The 25,008-nt window shown below is 45.6% G+C and overlaps 2 protein-coding genes across 3 annotated transcripts; both read left to right on the top strand.

Annotated features, from left to right (window-relative positions):
- Positions 1-72: 72 nt before the first annotated feature.
- Positions 73-3,308, top strand: LOC109520138 (cadherin EGF LAG seven-pass G-type receptor 1-like). 2 transcript variants are annotated; one of them, XM_019877123.1, is made up of 6 exons: positions 73-226; positions 791-891; positions 971-1,114; positions 1,679-1,942; positions 2,020-2,310; positions 2,542-3,308. In XM_019877123.1, exons 1-5 carry the CDS (start codon positions 144-146, stop codon positions 2,277-2,279), a joined length of 852 nt encoding a protein of 283 aa, XP_019732682.1. In that variant the 5' UTR covers positions 73-143; the 3' UTR covers positions 2,280-2,310; positions 2,542-3,308. The 2 variants fall into 2 exon arrangements, with proteins under 2 accessions (XP_019732682.1, XP_019732683.1); XM_019877124.1 differs by having other exon boundaries at positions 74-181.
- Positions 3,309-4,554: 1,246 nt separating this feature from the next.
- gramd4a (GRAM domain containing 4a) lies at positions 4,555-22,783 on the top strand. The gene is made up of 19 exons (XM_019877111.1): positions 4,555-4,934; positions 7,551-7,752; positions 9,901-10,021; positions 14,268-14,388; positions 15,976-16,037; positions 16,447-16,594; positions 16,764-16,789; positions 16,923-17,014; positions 17,268-17,359; positions 17,425-17,473; positions 17,867-17,938; positions 18,008-18,051; positions 18,151-18,260; positions 18,430-18,584; positions 19,760-19,904; positions 20,014-20,107; positions 20,217-20,307; positions 20,391-20,459; positions 20,942-22,783. Exons 1-19 carry the CDS (start codon positions 4,906-4,908, stop codon positions 21,059-21,061), a joined length of 1,842 nt encoding a protein of 613 aa, XP_019732670.1. The 5' UTR covers positions 4,555-4,905; the 3' UTR covers positions 21,062-22,783.
- Positions 22,784-25,008: the final 2,225 nt, after the last annotated feature.

Raw genomic sequence — 25,008 nt, 5'->3', positions numbered from 1 at the left:
TGTGTGTGTGTGTGTGGGTGTGTGTGTGTGTGTGTGTGTGTGTGTGTGTGTGTGTTTGCGCTTTTTCGCTGACTCGTCGGGGTGTTTGGCAGCGCTCCCTGAACTGCAACAACACGGACGACGGGCACGTGTACTGTGCCGCCATGGGCGAGTCCACCGTCTCCTTGGACAGCACGCTCAGGTCAGGAAAGAGCCGCAGCAGCTACCGGGCTTACGCACTCTGGAGGTACAGCACGCCCACTGACCGCATGGCTGCTTCCACTTAAGTCTCTCTGCGCATGCTTGTTTCACAATCACTTAACACGACATTGCTCTGTGATGCATCCCCCAACTCTTGACAAATGTCCCTTCAATTATTTTTCTCTGTGATCAGATCTGTTAAGTGAGCCAGGGCACTCGTTCAGCAGCTTCAGAGGGGTTTAACAGGTCTTGGATTAGGCCCGTGCTCGTAAATCTGTCGTCGGGGTAATATGAGCTGACCCCGAGGTTAAAGGATGCCGTGGGCGGGCGGGTGGGCGGGGAGAAAGGTGGCGTGCCGCCTGGTACCGGAGGCCCGTGAGCAGGCTTGATGTAGGCATGAGATTGGAGCATAACTGCAGAGAAGGGAATTTATGACTGACACGCGCATGCATTTGTCTTTGTGGCTCTTGTTCAAAGAGTTGCAATGTATTTTGTCCTCCAGCCAAATTCTCCTCAGCTTCAGGTGCACAGCAAGGAATGCAAGAACTGACATATGAATGGTCTTTAAAAATTCCCTTGATTCCTTCTCCGTCTTTTTTCGTCAAAGCAGGGAGGAGTCGGGCCAGAAGCCCAGCGTCTCATCCGGAACGGCCAAAGGGCACACCGATCTCGACGGGCCTCTCTTCCACAGAAGTGGCTCCAAGGCAGATGGTGAGTGTGTAAAAAAAAAAAAAAAAAGGATTGAAGTTGAATGTTTTCATCTCACCGCGCCTCCTTCTCCTCGCGTCAGACTCCGACTCGGACAGCGAGCTGTCGTTGGACGAGAACAGCTCCTCCTACGCCTCGTCGCACTCGTCGGACAGCGAGGACGACGACATGGACGTCAAGCCCAAGTGGAACAACGAGAGGCAGCCGGCTCACAGCACGCCTAAAGGTAAGAGTTTTTGTTTTAAGGCACTCGGGGGAACATTACTGTAGAGCAGCAGATGATGAATTATTTCTGCTCGTTGCCATGAGTTGATCATGGGGATGAACGATCAATCCAAGTCAAACCAACATACTACAGTAGCAACAAAGAATACGACAGAGGTTGCCGTTAACCTTTCCATCATTGAACATGGCCGAGAAGTCATTGTTTAACGTACCATACACAGGCATGATTTCAGGAAATCAAGTGTACACATATCAAACTTACCCAGCACATACAAGCAGGAACAAACCTCAACACTTAGCCAAGTTTGATTTAATAAATAATGCAACAACTGATTGAAAAAAAATAAATAAATTCAGTCCCTTTATTTTAAAACAGCCAAAAAAAAAAAGGATCAAATTAAGGCAAAAGTGTCGTTTTCCAAAGTAAAAGCAAATGTTTTATTTTGAGTCAACACAAACATAGAGGCAACAATTAATCGAAAATGTATCAATTATCAAATTAATTGATTATTATTTTTGATAGTTGATGAAGACATTTTTCATTGTTAACCGTTTACCCTTCCAGTATCCAATCACGTGACGCCGTACTGGCCGACGGACGCCGCCACGGCCAGCGACAGCGAGGAGCCCGGCGCTCCGGAGCGCCTGCGTGTGGAGACCAAAGTGAATGTGGAGCTCCACCCGGAGAGCAAGATCAACCACATCGGGGACCGGGACAGGCTCGAGACTTCCCCTCAGGACCAAGACAAGCACGTGGCCGGAAACACTAAGGAGGCAATGATGCCCGCCGGTCAGACCAATAGCAACCACCAGCCTGAACAGAGAAAAGGTCAGAGAAATTCCGTTTTTTTTTTTTCTTCCAACTACAAATCCAAAAAAGGATGCCAACTGATCTGTTGCTGCCAGGGATCCTGAAGAACAAGATCACCTACCCGCCCCCTCTGACCGACAAGAACATGAAGAACCGTCTACGGGAGAAGCTGAGCGACTACAATTCGCCCACCATCACCTCGCCACCGCCAAACTACAACATGGCCACCTCCCCGTCCCCGACGTCGGTCAACATCATGGCGCCGTCGTCCCGCCGGCCCTCGCTGGCCTCCAGCGACGGCGGTCGCCCCGGCAACAACGGGTCGCTGGTCAAACCGCCCTGGCGATGCACTTGAAGTCGGCGACGGTCAACGGCACAGACTCAGAGTGAGTGGAATATATATATTGGTATTATATCTCCATTTTATATGAATATACAAATAGAGGACGCGGTACATAACTAAATATAGATAATATAAAATGTAGCAATTTTTTTTGGTTTATATTTATTTCATTTTCATCATTTAAATTAAAATGTGTATTTAATTACATTTTTTACTTTGCTTAAATTTATTTTGCATTTATTAACCTTAACGAGTCTTCGATCTGACCTGTTAGGGACATCCAGACCAGCCCACCGTTATGAGAGGAGGAGACCGGACCCCCGGGAGAGACCCACGAGTCCGGAGATCAGTATTAACCCAGTCGAAGGAAAGAAGGAATGATAAAGGGAACAAGAGGGAGGAGGAGGATGGAACCCGGAGTGCCAAATGCATCAAAGGAATAAAAAGGGGGGGGCGGGGAAGCAGAGACTCGAAAGTTGAAGACGCCCCCCTTGGAATGTATTGCAAGTGTGACTGGTAGGAAACACGTTGGTACATTAGTCCCATAGGATTTCAAAGAAGGCAAAAAAAAAAGTGCTCCTTTTGTTTTACTTTTGAACTCGGAGAAAAGCTCTCAAATTTGGTGAAAAGATGGCGGAAAAGCATCTACTTTTTTTTTTTTTTTGAATCAAACTTGAACAATCAGGAGATGAGCATTGAGGCCTCCCAAATGCGTTTTATGTTGAGAAGAAAGAGCACTAACGGAAGGATGGAAACACTGAAGCACTATAAAGCCGTTTTTCACATTTATCGTGAAGATTCTCGATGGAATTCTCCAGTTGGAAGACCAGAATCCACCTCGCAGCTACTCTTTAAGTTATGTTTACCACTCACAAGGGTGCCTTCGTCTTGTTTCCGCCTGTGTGATCAATATTGTTTAATACGTGGTTATTTTTGTAACGTTGGGACACTGGAAATGTTTTGTAACATAATGTATATTTATTTTTTACGGTTCTAAGACACTGGAGTTAAGTCTGACAAATTAAAGATGTTGACTTTGTACTTAATGTTTTTGTTTTTGTGTGTGTGAGTGCCACCCGAGAGATGAAAGAAGAATATCGGTGAGTGCCGATAAGAACGTTACCTTACAAGGTTATGGAGCTGTTCCAGTCTCCCCTGACATTATTTGCATTTTTTCCACTGCTCAGACCACTCACACGAGGCCCGCCGGCACTCTGAGGTAAGCCCCCAGATATTGTCCAGTACATTAATGAGAGGAATGTTTTTCTGGGGTTTACGTGGCAGATTGGGGGAGAGGCAGTACGGCGTTATGCAGGTTGGGGATGAGGCATGGGCTCTTCATAAATTGGGATAAAATCAACACTTGGCTCGATTTGATTCAGTTCACACGTCTGCTGCCATCAGGCAAGCATATTATGTGAAAGGTTCGAAGGCCGAGTCAGGTTGCAAGCCAACTTGGGGCTTTTGTTGTCTTAGCCACTGATGCCTCCCTTCAAATTGAAAGGATATTGAACGTATAACATATTTGTGTGTCACATATTTATTTGCCTAATGAGACACGGGTATTAAACTACGTTACTTTATTCATGCCAAACAAGTACCTAGTAACGAGAATTTACAGGTGAGCCAACCACCTTATATATTAGAAGTGCAATTCTTCCATCTAGTGGAGGGTCCGATAATATAATTGAAATTCTCTTTTGCGACAGGCTGCTGCCATCTCGCGGCCAATAATCGAAATTGATCCTTCACAATAGGAAATAGCCATGAAATCTCAGTCGGCCTTTTCTTAAAATGTGACGGGATACATAGTACAAAAGTCAGTAAATCCACCTTATTTGTATAGCCGCACTTGATTTTTCCAATAAAGAAAATACCAAGTTACTGTATATTAACCATAAAAATAATAACATAAAAAATAATCCCATTGCTATTCATGGTTGTCCAAGAGATTAAAAAATTTTTGAATTAATATAAATAATTGATCCGAATTAATGGATTATAACCCCCAACCCCACCTTGTTTTTCGTGAAAAACTCGTATTGAATGGTTATCTGTGCTTTTCCGGTCCGTTGTGACGTAACAACTCTGTTAATTGGCAAAACAACCCCTGCACCGACCAAAATATAGTTACATAGAAACGTTAATTATACCACATGGTCATTTAAATGAAAATTTGGCATGACTTGTATGTACTTATGCTTACCATTTTTTTAAACATTTGTTTATTTGACAAATTGTGCACGTGGGGTCTCCCTCCCTATGCGAAGCCACTTTAATATGTCCCTCTGACGTCACTTCCGTGGCCCTTCCCTGCCTGTCACCAGTGCGAAGACGAAGCTAGCGGTTTCACTGCACGCCTCGGGCTGAGGCTAACGGTGCTGGCTGACGCTACCGGCGGCACTTTTCATTCTCAGCTGGAGCGACGACACTGGTATTTTATTTTTGTTTCCTGCCTTCTCCGCCTTCCAGCACACGCGCACAAAAAAGAGAAGTGATCCTTTTGGACGTTGCCGTGATGGACTGACTGAGCGACGGGAGCATATATTTTTTTTTTTCACCGCGACACTGGCGGTCCCCTTGGACGTCCTGAGCAGCAGGTGTACTGACGGATAAACGAAGGACAATCTCAGTGTTCATGAAACTTTGCTACGATTTACGCGCTGGGTAAGAAAATATGTCTTTTATTTTAAAAAGGGGTACTTGGGGCGGTTTGTGTGGCACGTGCCGTGGTGTTGCAGTCAAGCTGACAAAATGACGGTGTATTTTTATATTTCATGCGTCGTTTGCTTAATTAAAAAAAATGAAATCGTTAACCAAAATTAAATGTGTACCGTGATAGCGGCAATTCGCCGCTACGTTATGCTAGCTGGGCCTTCTGTAGTGGTTCAACAGTATCAAAATATTTATCGTCCTCCTCCACGACCACTTACTTAATTATACTTGATTGTTTTTCATGTCCACGAACAACCTCTATAACCGAATCTAAAAAAAATGTTTTGTGGAATATTTTAACAACTGAAAAAAATCTAATAAATAGAAAAAAAGATCTATAAAACAGAATAAAAAAAAACAACAGAAATGAACGCCACCCCTCAAACGTATTTTGAAAACCAGGAAAAAAAAACATAAAATTGAAAACTTTGAAATACAGAAACCGAAAAGTAATTAAAAATCAAAGCCTCACCCCCAAAATTGAGAGCAAAAATATAACATCCACATCTTTACCTTTTAGCTTGCAAAAAAATCTTACAGATATTTCAAAGTGGGTATTGTGGTGCATTCTTAGTGCACGTAGGAAGCTCGAATGGTTCAAATTCCATGACGCCTCTATGCCACATGCCGCAAAAAAAAAAAAAACGTACTCCCACTTGACATTGGAAGGAAAGCAGATTTGTCTGTCAACCCCACTCGGCCCACCTACACTTGATTTATAACAATCATGACCCATACTTCATTTTATGTGAGGGTTGTTGCATTTTTCAATCTGGATTTGAAAACAGCTGTCCACTCCCCACTGTATTTTCCACTTGAGAAATTGACCTGCTGTTCACAACCTATCGATCATCTCTTGTTTATGTAACCGCCGTGATGATCTAATCGCAGCATATGAGTTGGCAGCAGTAATTACATGATGAACATGTTTGCTAAACATCATTATTTTGAGTGCTGAGTGACTAAAATAAGCCCCAGACCTGACCCGGTGTTGCCTTTGCACATTTTGGGTTTGCTCAACCATCTTGACGTTGGCCCCAAGGCATTTCTCGAACATTCCTTGATCACATCCACCATGGAAAGTACGGTGTGTAGCACACATACTGCAAGTAGATGTCAAAAATGCAAACATGCTTCTCTACCATCACCACTTGGGATGCTTAATCTGCAAGAGTTATTTTAATCCCTCTCTTTGTCAAGGAATCGCCCACGGGGAGAGCCCAGATAATGAGGGGATGACCTAGTATGTTGTTTTGGATGGAAATCGCGATATTCAGCGGGGGGATCGCAGATTGTTTTTAAAAATCGTTCAGCCCTACTTCTATATGATGCATTCTATTTTTGACCTGCTGATATAGGGCGGGTTTACTTCTGGAGAGCCTTTTTATAGCGCGTAATCCACAGGCAGCTGTGATTGGCTGGCGCGCCGTCTGTGACCTGCATGGCCGACCGACAGTAGCCTCCATTTACTATAGGTCATTGGCAGAAGATTACACAGGCACACTCTTCTACTATGCGTATGATGGCCAGAAGTTATTTCTAAATAGTAACACTTAAAATAGTTAACGTTCTCCAATTCATTCCGATAGTTCAATCTTTTTTTCCCCCCCAGTGTCATTGCTTCCATTTTTTCAGTTTCACCTGTTAAAATGATGGCAGCATTTGGCTCTCGGGGAAGTACTCGCAGGGGCTTTTGGGGCAAGCTCAAAAGTGTCGTGTGTTCACTTGCTCATTTCACCGTGACACGGTGCGGAAAAAGGAAGTGTTTAATGACCTGCCACTCGCGCCATTTCTATTCGCGTTCTCCCGGAGGCAACACCTGCCCACCGGTTGAAGCTGCAGTCTCAGGAGCCCGCGTGGGTGGGCTGTCTACAAATAAATCGAAAAGGAGCAGGTCGCTACAATCATGTCGCATCGGGAAATACTCGACTAGACTCTTTATTTGTTTTCGGGTGCATCTCAGCTCACTCAGGCTACGCAAATTGTAACGGCAAGTCTCTGTTTATATTTCAATTTTATTCAGAGCAGCTATGTTATGTAAGGACATGAATGTTTGATCGGCATCGATTCAAATCAGGATTGGTTGCAGCAGCAGACGAATGAATGAATGAAGAATGCAGCGGGACTATTCTCGTCTCCCTCAAGCCTCCAGCAGGTCGTGATGTAAAATTTAAAACCTGTATGACAGATGATGTGTATTATACAACAGGAACACTCCAAATCGAAATTGGGCATGATGACATTTTTCAAGTGCTACATTCGGTTCGTGACGTCACTCGTTTGTTTTTGTATTTTATATTACGCTTTTATTTTTCGTTTTATGAACAACAAAAAGCGGCTGGTGAACAGTCTGAACCGGGTTGCCAACAGTCAATATAGCATGAGAGTTTTGCCTGCTCCCCTGCAATCACTCCCACCATGGAAATGAGGCCAACTGATGCGCTGCGGTCACGTACGTGTCAGACGGGTGAAAAGGATATGGTTGTCACGGGTTACAAGCGCGCGCATCCTGTTCAGACTGAAGGCCGACTGTCACAACGCTGTGCTTGTGGTTCCCCTCCCCAACAGGGTTGCCATCCGCCATGTTAAGCTAAAGCCCAGGTGCGCGGTGTTGACCATGCTCAAGCGCCTGGACAAGATCCGCTTCCGAGGCCCGAGGACGCGGGACGACTTCCCCGAGCTGGGCGACTCGCCGCCCGCCTCCGACAACGAATGTAGCGACGACGTGCCGCCCAAGCGCGCCGCCAACGACGAGCCTCCGCGAGACCCCGTAGGTGCTTCTCAAAACACGACACAAAACTGTTTTCGCTGTTTTAGCCTTGACGGACCCCGGATGCTTTTGTCAAGGTGGTATTTTAAGGCACTCATGAATTATTCTGCTTGAACATGCGGCTCGGATCTCCACACCCGAGCAGTTGGAAGATTGCTTTTGCTTCATATTTCCGAGCCACCTCGGTGCTATCAATCACGATTTCCCAACCCTTAGTGACCCCCCCACCCCAAAAAAAAAACAAACAAACAAAAAATAGTGCTTGTTTGCTCTCTCACTGTTTTCTTTTTTCCTAATAAGCAAAACATTCAATATGTAAAGACCAACATGTCAAATCAAACTCGAGAGCCCGCTAGCTTCATGCTAACATATCATGTAAAGCGCCATAGGCTGGCTAACGTAAATTAGCATACATGTTGCTGTCATCATAAACATTCAAACAACTACTAGTTTAACGCACACATGTCGCAAATACAAACATGACAAATGGTACTCACAGGAATGGATCTCGTATTCTCTCTGTTGTGTATTTTTTATTTTTTTCACGGAGCCTTTATGATGTATTAATAGCACGCAAACTGCAAAGCACCCCGGAGATTGCATTCTTACTTTGAATTCTCTTCCCATCTATTTTCTCTCCAGTGACTCCCAGATCACTCACCAAATTCCGACAATGACCCATTCAAGTGTTTTCACGTGCGTTTTAATTGCATACACTTGAGCTTTGCTTTGCCGTGAGCGCGACGGCGTTGGCCCACGCCGCCTGTGTCAGCCCGCCGGGGAGAGCGTCATTCGCGTCACCACGCAGATGACTCACAGCCAGAAAAGCTAAAATAGGCACTGTGCCACACACACACACACACACACACACACACACACACACACACACACACACACACACACACACACACACACACACACACACACACGTGTGCACAATCCCCGGACACATTCGACATTACGGCTGCGAAAGTCTCCCCCTGGTACGCAAATGGCTCAGTCGAAACCCACGCAGGCTGCACTGATGTCACGTCACTCGGCTCATGTGAGGTGATGCGTTTAGCCATTGCAAATTCACTGGGCTCTCGCTACCCTTTTTTTTTATTTTTTTTTTTTAATTTGCGCGTCTTCTCTCGAAAAAGCCAATAGCGAGTTTAGAAAGTAGTAGTTGTTACTGGGGGACTGCTAATTTGCACTTCCACACACGTGGCTGATCATTACCACCCCCAGCGGGCCTTTAAAAGCGGGAACGTTAGCTTCTCGAGCAGGGGTGGGTTGAAAAAAAAAACCAAAACAAAACAAAAAACACTACTTCTGAAATTAATATAATCTTTTAAAAAATATTTTGCACATATTTAGAACTTTCATTTTATGCAACAACAAAAAAAAGCACATTTCTTGTGCGTCTCTAATAATGGTTTTGAACCGATTCACAGCCTACTTCCATTTTTCCAAGATTCGCCTTGGACACGCCGAGTGCAAGCCGAGGCTCGACCTAACGTAACCCCTCTGCCGAGGCAGCCCGATTGATTGAAAAAGCTGCGAGAGTGGCTGTGAAATGAATTACAATCGCTATTAATACTGAGTCCTCGGCGCCGCCGAACCTCATTTGGTGAAGTTTTTCATCAGCGTATGTCACCTCCTGGCATATGGCTTTCGTCCAATTATGTTTTTTTTTTTTTTTGCCCCTATTGATGAGCAGGTTTTATTCCTCTTCTCTCCCCAACTGCATTGTCAGGTGATTGTTGGCGGGAGGGAAAGCCTCTGCAGTGTGTGCATGCGTGTGCGTGTCTGCCTCTTAAAGGACCCGAGCCGAGCCGTCGCCGCTTGCGCCAGCATCCCTCCTTTTGTCCCTGCATGTCCCTCATCCTTCGCGTCAAAGCCAGCCGCGTTTGCGCACGTGTTGCGAAAAGAGGAGCCCCCCCCCTCCCTTTTGTTTCCCCCCCCCCCCACCTCTTTTCTCAGCCAGACCTGAACTGAGGAAGGGGAAACGCTAGTGTGAGTCATGCGTAGTGTGTGTCGGCTCGGGAGAGGTTTTGTAATGGTAGCCCGAGACTTAAAATCACCAGAAAGGGATTTTTTTTCCTTCATGAATAATTGAAAGATGTTTTTCTTTGTGTGTGTGTGCATGTGTGTGCGCATTCACAGGCTGGTTCAGGGTCTCCCATCATGGCCGCGGCGATCCAGGACTTTCAGAGGTCAGAGTCGGAACGGCTGAACGAAGTCAAAGGACACTTGGAAATTGCCTTACTGGAGAAACACTTTCTACGTGAGTACACGTACCTCTGCGTATCCAGTTTTTGCTCAAGACGGTGCCATTAAAATATGACTTTGCTGCCATATTGTGGCACCTTGGTGCCAGTGAACTATGTCGAAGTGAGCCGCGGAGCTTCATGTAACACGCGGCTGCCGTTTTGTGACATCCTGTTGCTGAGGAACTATGTCGGAGTGACTTAAGGATTCGCGTAGTGCTTCGCCGCCATCTTTTGGCATCTGTAGAAAAATTGAAATGCTTTCCGGGCGCACTTTATACCACAACGGACCTCATGAATAGAAAAGAAGCGCCCGCTGTGTCTCGCCAAGTTGACCGTTGCACCTTGGAGCAGGTCGGCAGGATCGCATAATGGACGGCGGCGCTTCGCTTCCGTCCTTTTTTTTCCCCCTTTTCATTGCTCCACGTCTGTTTGGCGGCGAATGCGAAAAAGACAGGCGAGTGTGTGAAAGAGAACACCTCGGGCCATGTCCTCTCTCTCTCAAAAAGCCTCCTGCCGGAGCGAAAAGAGCCCGTCAAGATTCACGCTGGATGGGCTTTGCCGCCCCAGGTGGGCTCGTCTTGCTTCCTCCTTGGCTTCTCCTCTGCTTCTCGTCTTTCTCGTTGACTCTCACGGCTCTTTGGGGTCTCTGCCAGGCCTTTGCTTTCAGCGGCTCGCTTTTTGACTCACAGATGTGATCATCACGCAGGTGACTCCGCAGCCAGCTTGGCCACAGAAAAGATGGCTGCCGCTCTTTGCCTTGGGGGGCACGAAGCTCCTCTCGCTCTCTCTCGTCCTTTCACACGTCTTTTGGCTCTCCTTCTCAAAATAATGCCGGGACCCACACCGCCTGCGAAAATAAACACCCCCGCTTTTAGAAGTGTATTGTGTTGTGGTCCGCACCGGACTTACGCGTTTCCATTCTAAATGGTTTGCGGACACGGTGACCCATGCCCTTCCTTTGGCATTGGAAGCCATTGCCCGGTGCTTTACTCGGGTAACTTAATTGATTAATATGGAACCATGGAAACATGAGATCCCCAAAAAGATGCTGGTCCTCCTTTTTTTTGAATGTATTTTCAAATCATTTAGTCTATTTTTTTTCCTGTTCACAAGTGTACCTGGAAGAATTTCCTTGTTGGAGCGCTCTGTAACATCAGGTGATGTTTGTTGCCCTCGGGTTAGCGTCCACTTCCTGTTTCCTTCTCAACCGACAGTCTCCATTGAAACCTCCCCCGTCGGGTTGGATGCTTGGTTTCATACACACCGCCCCCTCTTTCCTCTTTCTGTCTGACTGTTCTATTTTCGTCCAAGGTGGTCTTCCCGTTCGAGGTTTTTTTTTTTTTTTTTTTGTTCCTGCCACTTGTGATGACATTAGCTAATGAGGTATCTGTATGGAAACAAGTCCAGCATCCCTTTCAGTGTATGACAATATGGAATTAGCATCGCGTGCGTCAAGTAGAGCACCGTATGGGGTAAAAAAAAACAATCGATACGGTTCCTTTATCAGGCTGTTTCTGAAGGCCGAACGGCGCGATGCATTAGCCACGTCAATAGCGCAACCCCGTATCCTCCAACGAATCACAAGAAGGGAACGTGTCAACTAAGGAAGCTTCCTTCGGGGAAAGCCACTCTTAAGACGACTCGCCTTTTTGCCTCACGCAATCTAGGCGCGGGCGAGCGAGGGGAATTGTTGTTGTTTCCAACGAGATGATTGAAAGCGATCTCGTTCGGGGTCGCGTATGGAAGGTCATTGCGACGGAGCGTTCTATACTGACCAGGCGATCAATGTTGCTGTCCTAGCTGCTGTTCCATTTCATGCTGTGATGAAAACACACACACACACACACACACACACACACACACACACACACAAACTTCTGCGGTGAAACATCAGAGCACAGCTGAAGGTCACTTTAGATCCAGAGATGAATCACATTAACCGAGTGACGCCATCAGGGTGTTATTTGTACACTGCTAGTCAGATATTTAAAAAATCTTCAGTGCGCCTTCATTAAAGCATGCAGTGGTGTTTTTTTTTTTTTTTTCTCAAAAGCTTCATGCAAGTAAGTGTGTCTAATGGTGCACAACCTTTTCTAAAATGATCATATACTCTGAAATGTTCATCCATGCTTTCTCGGAACCCGTCGAGCGGGCGACTCCGTGCTCCTCTCGCCTTTGCGTTCTCGGCGGAGACGAGCAGATGGCTGAACGCGAAGCCTGTGTCATGCGGCCGCCCGCGAGGTGAGGGCTGATTTGGCTGTGAAGTCAGCAAGTTGTGGGGACAAAGGGAAACGAAGGGATGAAAGCAGAACTTAGGTCACTTGCGAGACGTGCTGGCCAGAGCACAAGAAGCCACTGACGGTCACAAGACGAAATGAAGCCGGATGACACTTCCTCCTTTCGTGTTTTCATGGCTTGACACTCAATGATAGTTTGTTTTTTTTTCCCCCCCTCCCTCGCCAAGATTGCCACAACTGAGACTTGGCTTCTGTCTCTCGCTCCGTGAACCTTAATGACCCCCACCTTCATCCAATGAAAAGCGCCATTGTTTCCTGCGCCTGATTGGAAAAGTTCACACAGTACTTTTCCCCCTTTCGGGCCTTGGCAAACCTTGATGAAATGTGATTTTTTGCCGGCTTGTGTAAATGCAATCCATAGAACTCGAAACGTGCAAGATGCCGATCTCCTCGATCTCGGAACGATATGCGTAATGTACTTGTGCGCGATTACAGATTCCTTGCCTTCTTATGGTGCAGGCCCCACCTCTCGCTACCTCCGGTGCCCCCCTCCCATCGTTCCTTTGGTGCCTCGTGCACTCAGTCCAGTCCCAGTTGCTGACCGCTTCTGTATGAGAGCAAGCAGAATAGTCTTCGATGTTGCCTTGGAGGAGATCATGTTGACTCAACAGGACGTTTGAGGGTGCGAATTGGAAAAGGGCACCCCGGGAGGAAGAGAAGTGGCAGTCGTGGCTCTGTTTCAAGATAGACCCAAAGCGGGCTCCCCGTCGAGCCGCTCCTGCTCCGACGTCCCGACCAGCGGTCGCATCCGGAGGCGGATGAGGGCGTGCAAGGTGGACGACTTCACCTTTGACAGCTTCGATTTGCTCTACGCCGGAGCGGTCGATAAGCTGAAGAGCCACAAAAGTAGCGGCGGCCTCAGTAAGTTGATCGGTCGGCCGTGGCCCAAGAGGAAAACGTCGGCATCGGCGTCCGCGATCTAATTTCAGAAGCAAAACAGGCGTGTTGACAATGTTATTCATTTGGCGTCTAATTGCTAAGGGCCTCTGAGGAGCAGGATTGTACGTCATCAGACTGACACGCGTGGCTGGGGTTTATCTTTATGGACTCCAGTAACTAACATGTCGTGTAATTTTCAGTTGGCTTCATGTGTCAAGGTCTGGATTGGGTCCTTGGGCACGCCTGGGCTGCTCACGCTCCCCATGGGTGGCTTGAATGCGACTGATCCACTTCTGGTTCCCTTCGCTTGGGTTAGCTAATATCTTAATAGGTTTACCCGACGACTGCTGCGCTCCTGGCACTGATAAGCTAGCCACGGCTAAGCTGATTAGGTCGTAGAACCCTTCGGCCACCTTTCCAACCCCATACATGCTTTCCTACTACCTTGTCAATGCAACACCAACACTTAGATGAGCAGAAAATAGTTGGCAGTGGGGGTGAGGGAGAGGCAATCATTTACAGAACCAAATCCATTCATGTACGTCAATAATCGCAAATCAAAATGGACAGTGCCAAGCTCCAAAAGCCAGGTCGGCGCTAACAAAGGAAGTTGCTAACGCGGCGGCAACTGGTCTCAAATGTTTGAAGATCATTTAGAAAGAGAGAGGCCTTTTTTATTTTCCGGCTATATTAAAGAGTGGCTCGCTCGCCGCCCCCTCGAGGGTGTTTTTCTCTTTTGTTCTCACTTTATTGCCTTCCGTCCTTAAATATTCATGCATCCCTTTAGTCCGGCAGACAAAGGACCGGGAGGAAATGCAGCCGATGTTGTTCTAGAAAGTCCCGACACCTGAGACCGCTCGATGCTGGAGCCTGGCAGGGCGGATTATTGGGTCAGAGCTGAAGGTGAAAGACTGAAAGTGTGGTGAACAACAAAGCCAGGAAGGACTCTGGGGTCGTTTGCGCACGAGTCGTTGCAGGCATTCGATTCAAACGGACTTGCAAATCCACGTTTTGTTTTGATTCACGTCTTAACGCAACATGGCAGTTTGTATGCCGAGGTTCCAATAACGGCCGTGTCTTCCAGAGGAAGAGCTGAGGAAGCTGCGCGAGGAGACCAATGTGGACTCCCTGCGGCAGGAGCTGGAGAGGGAGCGCAGCAAGCGGCTCGACCTGGAGCAGAAGATGGGCGACGTGCTCAAGTCCAGGTAAAAGGCCAAAACGTTGACACCTTTATTGGGCTGATGTCATCGGGAAGATTGCGGTCATATTTCCCAAGCCCTTCCGAGCATCATTTTAAAACGGTTCGGTCACAGTTTCTAGTCAGATACGCACAAATGGGACGCATTCAATATTAATGTCAGCCTCTCAACTGATCAATAAAACTCACGATCCCAACGCCAAAACGAAAGCCCTCCTGCGTTGCGGCTAATGCTAATGTTTATCGCTCGCTTAAAAGGCACTCTTGTGCTTGTGTAATTAGCGTCCACCGGTACATTGCCAGCATTTGAAATGTTTTACCACCAAACCTCTGACTCTCTTTAATTAATGAGCCAAAAAGAGTTAGCGCAAAAAAAAAAAATTCCATCTGCTCCAAAATGTCACCATTGCGCTTTTGGGTCATTATAATTAACCCGAGAACTTGGGTGAGAAGTTACGTTTTATGTGATTCATTGGGTATTTTTTGCTTGTTTTGTGTCAAAATGGTTTATGTCGCTTTATAGTCGATCCAAACCAAATAAAAAATAAAGGGGGACGCCATATTTCTCCAAGTCATCCCTTAATGACACATTAAACCACAGCGGCATTTCTTGGCACCTGCGCGGACGGTTCTGTCCAAGCGCACCGCTGGCGTCCTCGTTGCGATCCGATGATGCTTGTCGGCCTGCCGATGGCAAAATTCCACCGAGGGAATTAGCGGCTCGGAAACGTGAACTCGAGAATGCCAAAGACGGTTCAGCAGATTGTCCCGTCCTCCGGGGAATTCTCCTGTCGAACGGTAGTAAACATCCATCGGAGGTGTTCGCCAACCAACGAGGGTGGCGTTGGTGGTCGGTGGCTAAAAATAGAGCACTCTGGTTACGCTGGGAAGTTTCCATGTGTGACGAGAACGGGCTGAGTTAAATTTAGTCGCTAATGCCATCGGTAGACCGCGCTGTCCCAGATACGGCTTATGGAAATTTCCGTAATGTAATGAGCAATCTCCAATAGCAACTGACATTTTTATCGGGCGATTTTAATTTCGCCAATTGAGACCTGATTGAGAATATGTGATACATTTCCGTTTCTCTGGGAGAAAAACCTCAGCAAGCCAAGCGTACGTTAATTCAGTCCACCGACAGCGGACAGGCCTCGCGGCCAACGGGGGCGCCGCCACATCCCATTTTGCAGGTGCGCCATAATAGAGGAAGCAGCCGTTGGCACAAAATAGAATGAAAAGGCATTCCATTTTAACAGATTTGTTTCGAAATAGAACTTTAAATCAAACCATCCCCAACAATATGAGTCACTAAAAACTTTCCACGGGTTTTTACAGATGCTTGAAACCACGCTCAACCGTTTTTTTTTTGGTTGAAGACCATCCACAGCTTCCCTCAATGTCAATTACAGAAACCAACGGTTTATCGAAATGGAAAATAAAACTGCAACTGCCCTCTAAAAAATATATAGGATGTTGGATTATGTTTGGTGTCAAGCTAAATATGCCAACTGAAAGCAAAAGCAAAAAAAAAAAAAAAAAGTTTATCCTGCCACCGGGAAGTGAAAGTGACACTCTTTTGCACTCTCCAACTCAGGCTAGAGGATTCTCCGCCGCAACCTCCTAGAAAACAACAGTCGCCCTCTAATAATGGAACAGGTAAGACCCTCCCCCCCCCCAAGGGGGGTTTGGAATAAATAGTGTGAAGATGAGTGGAGGGGTTTGCAGGGAAAGTCTCTCCAAACAGGGAATGACAAGGTGTGTATGTGTGAGATAGAAAGTGGGAAAGGAAAAGGTGTGTTTGGGAAGTGCAGGTTATTCTTGGACGTGTGTATTTAACATCATTAAGGGGAGAGGGTACAAAAGTGCACAATAGTCAGCTGGTGTTTTGAAATTGTTTTATTTTATTTTTTATTTTATTTTTTTTTTGCTATTATTAGCATGCTTTGACCGAGCCGTATGTGTGTTTGTATGAGCCACCTTAAAGACGAACTGTGAATGTTATCGGGGAAATTTGAAAGGAAATCCAACCGCACTTGACATGCAACCCTGTCGTGTTTTTCTGAAGCAGACAAGCAGCAGCAGCAGCAGAAGGAGGTGTGGAGCTCGCGGCTGCAAAAGTGGTTGCACGAGCGCTTCGGCGTCTACGTGGAAGACTTCCGCTTCCAGCCCGAGGAGAGCACGGTGGAGGCCGAGGAACCGCTAAGTGCTAAAAGGTGGGCAGGAGCTCGGCGTGGCGCACTCGAACGAGACTCGTCTTTCATCCAGTATTGATCTGCCGTTTTTTTTTTGTTGTTGTTGTTGTTCAAGCAGATTTATGGTGGCTCTGCGGGTAAAGTGGGTTGTTTGTGTGTTCTGAGCTTCTGTTGTGGTCTTCCCATCCAGGTTGACAGAAAACATGCGGCGACTCAGTAAGTGCTCTCGATTTTGAAAAATAGTCTGATTGCATTTCCCTCCCCCCTTTCAATATTACAACTGCGATCTAATCTGCATTTATTTGACTCGTGACTTGATTTGACGTCGGGTGTGTCCTGACTGTTTCAGAGCGAGGAGCTCGGCCTGTCACCAACTTCTTAAGGAACCTCTCCGCCTTATCCAGTTGGCACTCTGTCTACACCTCAGCTATTGCCTTCATTGTGAGTCTCCATTTTTTTCCTCCCTCCCAATAGTGCTCCCGATGACAAGTATCACATTATACAAAGTAATGACGCCTGGACTGCGGCTGTCTAATCCAATCATTAACATCTGCAACCAATAATAGAAAGAGGTTTTCTTCCCAGCGAGTTTGGCGGTCATCGCCGGCGTTACATTCTCTTCAAATCGTAGCAGAGCGAGTGTATCTAGATTTGTTGTCGATGCGAGTCGATGGTTAGTCTGACTGTGTTGCAGATCTACATGAATGCTGCTTGGCATGGCTGGGCCTTCCCCATGTTCCTCTTCCTGGCCATCTTGCGCTTGTCCTTAAATTACCTCATAGCTAGGTAAGGCGCGGAACCGCCGAGTCCCAAACGTGAGAAATATGAAGCTGATGTGTGTTCTTTTGCAGAGGTTGGAGGATCCAGTGGAGCATTGTGCCTGAGGTCTCTGAACCCATGGTAAGTGCTGCTCAAACAGCGTCGGCACATTTAGTTGCCCGTTTTTGTTGTCGCGGGTCGGTGTGCTCGCTAATATTTTGGATATGAGCCTCATGTGACGGTGGTTGGTTTGTGTTGAATAATTGATCTACTGATTACAAATATTTATGTAACATGAGTGTGTCCGCGCTAGATGCATGGGTGTTGATGTTTTATGATCCTCTTCATTTTCAGTGCTTATTTGGCATCCTGTACACAATGGCGGGGTTTCTAATTGCAATGTGTTTTTTTTTTTTTTTGCAGCAGACTTGGTTCCATATTCCTCTTAAATATCGGGGCTTTTTTGTGCTCGGTCAGAATTCTGTGCGCTCTGAAGTTTAGGCGGTGAACCTCGGATGTGTTTGTGCTCTGCAGGAGCCTCCAAAGGAAGACCTGACTGTGTCCGAGAAGTTTCAGCTCGTCCTTGACGTTGCGCAAAAAGCACAGGTGCCATTTTTATTCGTTATTCGACTTAAGTGGTAGTTGTTGATGCAGCCTTTTTTTTTTTTTTTGCAGAACCTTTTTGGTAAGATGGCGGACGTTTTAGAGAAGATAAAAAAGTAAGTTGAAAGAGTTGCGCATTCGACTGAAACTCGAGCCACAGTCAAAGTAGACATCTGCTGTTTTTATTATTATTATTATTTTTTTTTTCCCCACAGCCTCTTCATGTGGGTGCAACCGGAGAGCACCCGTAAACTGTACATCTGCCTGTGGGTGGCTTTCATCACCTCCTGCGTGCTGCCGTACAAGCTCATGGGCTTCATGATCGGTAAGGCGACAAACAACGAGCTTTATTCCTCGCTGAAACTACTTGACTTTGGTTCAGTATGCACAAACAAATGCATACATACAGCAATCGGTGCGTGCGGGCTGCAGGCAGTTGGCGTTCCTTCCGAGATTGTCTCGCGTTGTGATCGTTCCGCGCGACTCCTTTTCAGGCCTGTACGCCGGCGTCAAATTCTTCATCATCGACTTCCTGTTCAAGAGCTGCCCCAAGCTGCGCGACAAGTACGACACGCCGTACATCGTGTGGAACAGTCTCCCCACCGACCCCCAGCTCAAGGAGAGGACCAACGCCACCGTGTCTCGCCGGGTAAGCGGCGGACGCCCCGCCCCCCGCGTTCAAGACCATCCTAAAGGGCTTAGCCACGCAAAAAATATGCCTAATGGCGCGAGCGGGATTATTTTCCGCTTTACATTTCTGCGTGGCTGATGCAAAAAAGCTGACCGTTTAATCAGGTGTGTACCTGTTCAGGGCTTTGTCGTTGCGTCACAATCCCGTCTGCGTCGGGTTACATAAATTCAGAAGCATTGAGTCACGGTTAACATGTTGAGAAGGAAGCCGGGCCTCAACACAACTCCAGGTGCAGAAAAACAACTCCGTTGTATTTCATGAGCACTTTCAAAGTAAGCGAGGCTGGAACAAAAGTGCTCCACGTGAACAATAAAACAAAAACAAAATTGCAGTGCTTCAAAGTTTATTTCAATAGTTGAATTCCAAAAAAGTGCATCTCAAATTTCTATATTCAAAATAATTTTGATATTTCTTTTTTAACTAAATTGTGAGATTAATCTGCCTCCCACTACTGCCCTCTGTTGGTCAAAATATTGTCACGAATGTATGAAGGTGGCCCATTCGATGATGAGACCTGCAACTATTTGGACATCACAGGTGTGTGTGTGTGTGTGTGTGTGTGTGTGTGTGTGTGTGTGTGTGTTGTGGACTCAGTCACAGGATTGTCCTCTGTCCTTTCTCTCTCTCAGCTCTCTGCCGTAGAGAAGGTAGGGCACTCGCTGTGTCTCCCTCTGTGGTCAATAGGATGTCAATGGAGTGGACCTTTTTGAAAAACTAGTTTCTCCCTTGGTTCATTTTAGCCTTGCTTCACATACATTGACGTTAAGCCCATTTGAACCGTCAGTTCATCATAGCAGTTGCTCTCGCAGTTGCTTTAATCAGTAGTTGTTGTCACGAGACAAGACAAAGATGTCGTTGTTCACGCGTGGATGTTAGAGGGTTAGCTCGTGAGTGCATTTGAGCTCTGTTGCTAACCAAATCAGCAGCACAAAAGCAAACGGTTTTGGGAGTGAGATGTTTGCCATTCGCAGCAGTGCTCGATGCCTCCACTGTAATGTAGGCGATAGATTCCCTCTCCCATTTAGCGGCCACCACCCGTGTCAAATGTTCCCCACCTGTCCTTGTCGACAATACCTCCTGATTTTCTTTTTTGTGTTGCTTCTGTCTGTCTTTGGTTCTCGTTTTGTCTCTAGGTGCAGCCTGTGGCTTCCCGAGGGAGCCTGGCCGCGGTGCCGTGCGGCGTAAGCCGCGAGGAAGAGGCCGGCCGCTCCCACAGCACCAAGAAGGGGGCCTTCCACGAGATCTTCAACCTGCCGGAGTCAGAGCGCCCTCTGGCAGGTGAGAGCTTCGTACTGCAGCTTTTATACAAGCCCTCGCATTCTCCTAAGCTGCATTGCAGGTCAGAAATATGAGGAGCTTTGTAACTGGTCAATGTGTCTGTCGCCAGTGTGTGAGAACGGCTGGAGGTGTTGCCTGATAAACCGTGACCGAAAAATGCCCACTGACTACATCAGGAACGGGATGCTTTATGTCACCGAGAAGTAAGTGGAACACCTCTCCAAGTTTTTTTTTTTTCTTTCCTCATCAAAGTGCCACGGAAAAGACATTGAAAAGGGAAATTAACAATGCCACCCTCTCTGTGTCCCCTAGTTACTTGTGCTTCGAGAGCTCCAGTTCCAGGTCGGGCTCCTCCAAGAAGAATAAAGTCATCAAGCTGGTGGATATTACTGACATACAAAAGGTGACTAATGCTAAAAAAAAAAAAAAAATGGAGCAGTATCCCAGTCAGTAATGGCAAGTCAAACTTTTTTTGTTTATTTCCAGTACAAAGTGCTCTCTGTCCTACCGGGAAGTGGAATGGGCATCTCGATAGCAACTCCTTCCACCCAGAAGGTACCAAGTGAAGTCTGTTTTACGCAAAGATTGTATTTAAATACATTTTTTTAAATCATTGCAATGGTGTACAGAATGTCTTTTAATACAAATGACAAAGTATTTTCCTGAAATGTTTCTTAAAGTGACTGAAATGGTTGCTAGCCGATCGCAGGGCACACCTAGGGACAGTACAGAGTGTTCAGTTAACCTGCCATGCATGTTTTTGGAATGTGGGAGGAAACCAGAGTACCAGGAGAAAACCCACGTAGGCACACAGAGCATACAAAGGCTCGAACCCGGAACTGATGGCGCTGAAGCAGTCGTTTCCTATTAGACATGACTGAATTGAGAACAAAAACGGCAAATATGGTAAATAGGCGAGTTTTTCCGTGAATCATAGACGATGGTTCAGTGATTTTGGGAAAAATAGTCGCTTGAGTAGGCTTCAACCCCCGACCCCGCTGATTTATAGATTTTCCGTCCCCCCCTGTCTGCTCCAGCCGCTGGTGTTCGGCGCCATGATCCACAGAGACGAGGCCTTCGAGGCCATCTTCACGCAGTACACCAAGGTGGTGACCACCAGCAAGCCGCCGGCAGCCGCCACCTCTGCCGAAATTTAGACGCGCATCCCACGAAGCTGCAGGCGCCGTCCCACTTCTTCCTGGACATTTTTTTTTTTTTTAAATGAACAGAATGCTGAGGAGAGGGGCTGGTCCTCCCTGGTCAACTAACTGCTTCACTCTGTTGTTCCTCTTGTGTGCGCGTTGCATGTATGACAAAATAGTCTTTTATTTTTTTTTTTAATGTACATTTTTTTTAATCCTCTTCCAAGGATGTGATTCCTCACTATCATAACTGGAGCTTTAAGAAAATTGTTAACTGACCATGTTTTAAGCGTCACATAAAAAGCCTTTTGTGTTAGTTTACAGTTGGTCGGTTGCTTTGCTTTGTTGTTTTTGCGTCAATGTGAAATACTGTCTTTTTTTTTTTTTTGGTCCAGATATGCCTTTTATTACCCGTTTGGACTGATGACTGACTCAACTCAAGCGAGAACAATTTGCATTTCAGCACAACGTGGTACTAAATAGGCTTCTATTCCGTGACTGCTCTTCTCTCCCTGCACTTTATTATTATGGTCATTCAACTGGACCCTTTGCAGATATACGTTAATTAAATCACTTCCGGTCAGGTGATTAAAAAAAAAAAACAGTGCTTTTGTGTATGAGTAAAGCTGGACTTAACTCCTTCGAGGTGTCGAAAGGTACTGCCAAACTCACGTTCAGTTTTTTGGGAACTCACGTTCAGTTTTTTGGGGGGTTATTAGTCCCCTACAGATTCAGACACAATAAAGGCAGACGACGTTAATGATGTTAAGTAACATCAAAGCACATTGACAAAATGTCAAGGTTGCACAAATCATTTTGAAATTAAAAGTCGACCGGGTATGACATTGCCAAACATGCAATCGACCGGTTTGTACAGTGACATTTTATTTTTTTTATTGTTGTATTTTTTTGTGTTCTTGGCACGATGTGATTGGATGTCGTCTTAAAAGATTTCTACCAGAAGCCTTTTTTGTTGTTTGTTTGAAACGAGAAGCAGAGAATGTATCGTGTTTTTCTTTTTTTTTTTTTTTTTCCTGCCAAATATTTTATCTGCCATGTTCTGCCTAAGCTCATGTTTACACAAGCTTGTAAATTATTTTTATTTTCTTCGCAGTTTGAATTCCTTTTCCATCTTGGGAGTCTTGACAACTGCTGTAGTTAATTCACGTTGGGTCACGTGTTTTTATTTTTAACCAATAGGAAACCAGGGGGTAATTACCACTCACTGCAGCTATCGCTTCCCTCTTCCGGTCCGATTCGACAAACTTTTTACGTTATCATTTTAATGTCCTTTGACTGAAATTCTCACTGCAACAGTGTTTTTTTTTGTTTATTAAAACAAACAAACAAACACACGGGTCTCATAATTGTCAAAGTCACTTTAGACCGAACCATGCATCGAAATACTCCAAAACAATTCCTTGGGAAGCTGTCACGCTCGCTTCCAAACGGCCTCATTGTGACACAAAAGGTAAAATTAATGTTGAGAAATCTCAGTTCTGTTTTATGGAACTAAATTGTTACTCTATGATTCAGTCTGTGCACTTTAATGTGCAAGGCAGACGTTACTTTACATTGCTGTCCCTTCATTTCCTTGTTTTTAGCTCGCTATTGCGATTTGTTCAATTTGGATACAAATGTACAGTGAAGTCCATTAAAACACTGGGTTTTGAAAGAAATACGTTTATTGTATAGGATAACGTGATGTACATTTTGTATGTAAACAGATTTAAGAGATATTGTTTCCTGTGTCCTTTTTCTAACGACCACTGAACATGCTAACTGGTGTACACATGCAGTTTATTATCCATCATGACACGTCCGCAACAGTTGGAATGGTGACTTTGACCCCATTCAGAGGCTCAATGAATGCAAAATGTGGCTATGCGTTCAAATGTGTTCGTTTCAATGGCAGAAATCCAACTTTAGCATGACAACTAAACAGGTCTCCCCCCCCCCCTTTCCCCTCCACCCTACAGTACCACAAATCGCCGCTGGAGGTCATTGCTGTACAAGTCACCACGAGTGACAATCTCGTTTGTTCACTTAACGGCACAGGTCAGTGGCCCACTTGTTTCGTATGTCATGCTGTCTTTTACGTTATATGTCACGATACTGATGTATCTATACGTTGCGCGTTGCTTTCCATGTCTGGCTACCGTAACATAAATGTTATTTCCTACCCTGCAGTTCCACACCTTGCCACTGGAGTTCGCTGCTGTACAAGTCATCAGTTGCTCGACGGCACAGGTCAGTTGTCCAAATATTTTGGACATTATACTGTTTTTTACGTTTGATTTCACTGTAGTGGTGCTCATAAATACTAAAAAAAAAGCAACCCCCCAAAACTTTTACTCATCTGACTTATTCATTGCAAAAGGGATCTTTAAAATGTCATTGAAAGGCACCATTGCATCAAATAAGTATTTGCAGCTACGCGAGTATTGTTTTCACATTTACAACTTTAAATTGAGTTCTTTAGGACATAAATGACTCTCCTGAATATGCAATTGCTCAGAGCCGTGGGAGGCAGAGTGTGGCGGTTCACTTTATTTATTTGCATTTTGATTATTGGCGGAATAGCCTCATATTCGAGCAATTTGATTCATCTACTGCCGTGGTGTTTTCACATCATCATACTTCCCACACTTTTCAGCTCTGTTGGAACTCAAGATTGTTTTATGTACTTGATTTTAATAAGGCTATCTCCTGGGCTACTAGTTTCTTCTCACAAACCTTTGGGGCAATTTTTTTTCTCTCTCAAACATTTGATTTTTAAGATAAATAGATGGGCCATACCTATTGGAGGAGACGTGAAAATAAAAATTCAACTGTGCCAAGTGTGAAATGTAAAATATGGCAAATATTGCAATTCAGATTATAAAATGCACTGCATAATTTAAAGTAATAAAAGACCTGCAATTCAAATTTAGAAATATGTAAATATGACACCTTTCCCGAAGTCAGCTGACCCCAACCATTAGCGTCTTCTTCCTCCTGATAATTTTCCTCCGGTCGCTAATATTAGAAACACTAACATTAGCCTGTGAAGATTAACCACGTGGGAGGCAAATGTGCTGCCGATTTCTTATCGGGATGACAGGCCGACACCGTCAGGGGATGATGGAAATATGCAATATAGATTAGCCGGAACCAGAATAAACGAGGGGCCACTTGAGCTGCTTAATGTCCCGCGTGTCTCTGTGATGTATTGAACACAAGAAGTTATGTTAATGAGGTCATTAATTAAGCTAATTTGCATTCATTAGAGAATAATTCCAAGTCGGCGTGCTTGTCCTCACATAATGGACGGCATTAATGGGTCTTCTACATTGTTACTTATGTCATACCCCCTTCCCAGCGACTCGTACATTATTGTCTAAATTTATCTGGGGAATTATTAAACTTGGTGGGATTAGTTGGAAAATCAGGCATCAAGTCTTGCTGCAACTTTACTTCTTGGAATTCATCGGAGCATTTTTAACCGTGCCAGTTTGGGAACATTTGACATGCCGGTGCCAATTAGGTCCGAAACCTCCCCACAGGACACACACGTGCACGATCGTGACCTTCCTGGCTCCCTGCAGCTGTTTCCACGATAATGAAGTCTGTGCAAGTTTGCTTTCTCTCTTGCATTTGATATTGTTGGACGTTTTTTTTTTTTTTTCCCCCTTTATGTGAATTTTTGTAAATGATCTTGTCCCCTTGTTGTTGTTTAACGCCCCCGCTATATTTGCCAGGCCTTGTTGGTGATCTGGGCAGCTTGTAGGATACCGGACATACACACAGGCGTGCCTCAAAGCAAGTCGGCATCTCCGAAAACGCTCACAAAACACACTCACAAATGAGTCTGGATGCTAATGATGTTACTTTTAATGATGTTTATCTGGCGCCTGCCACGTCGGGATGCCGGCCTCTTTGCACTGAGCCAAATATGTCATCATCCGTGTTTTGATGGGCTG

This window comes from Hippocampus comes, unplaced genomic scaffold (genome assembly GCF_001891065.2).
Source record: "Hippocampus comes isolate QL1 unplaced genomic scaffold, H_comes_QL1_v1.1 scaffold61, whole genome shotgun sequence".
Taxonomy (NCBI): Eukaryota; Metazoa; Chordata; class Actinopteri; order Syngnathiformes; family Syngnathidae; genus Hippocampus; species Hippocampus comes.
The sequence above is the reverse complement of the archived record's forward strand: the minus strand, read 5'-3'. Positions and strand labels throughout refer to the sequence as shown.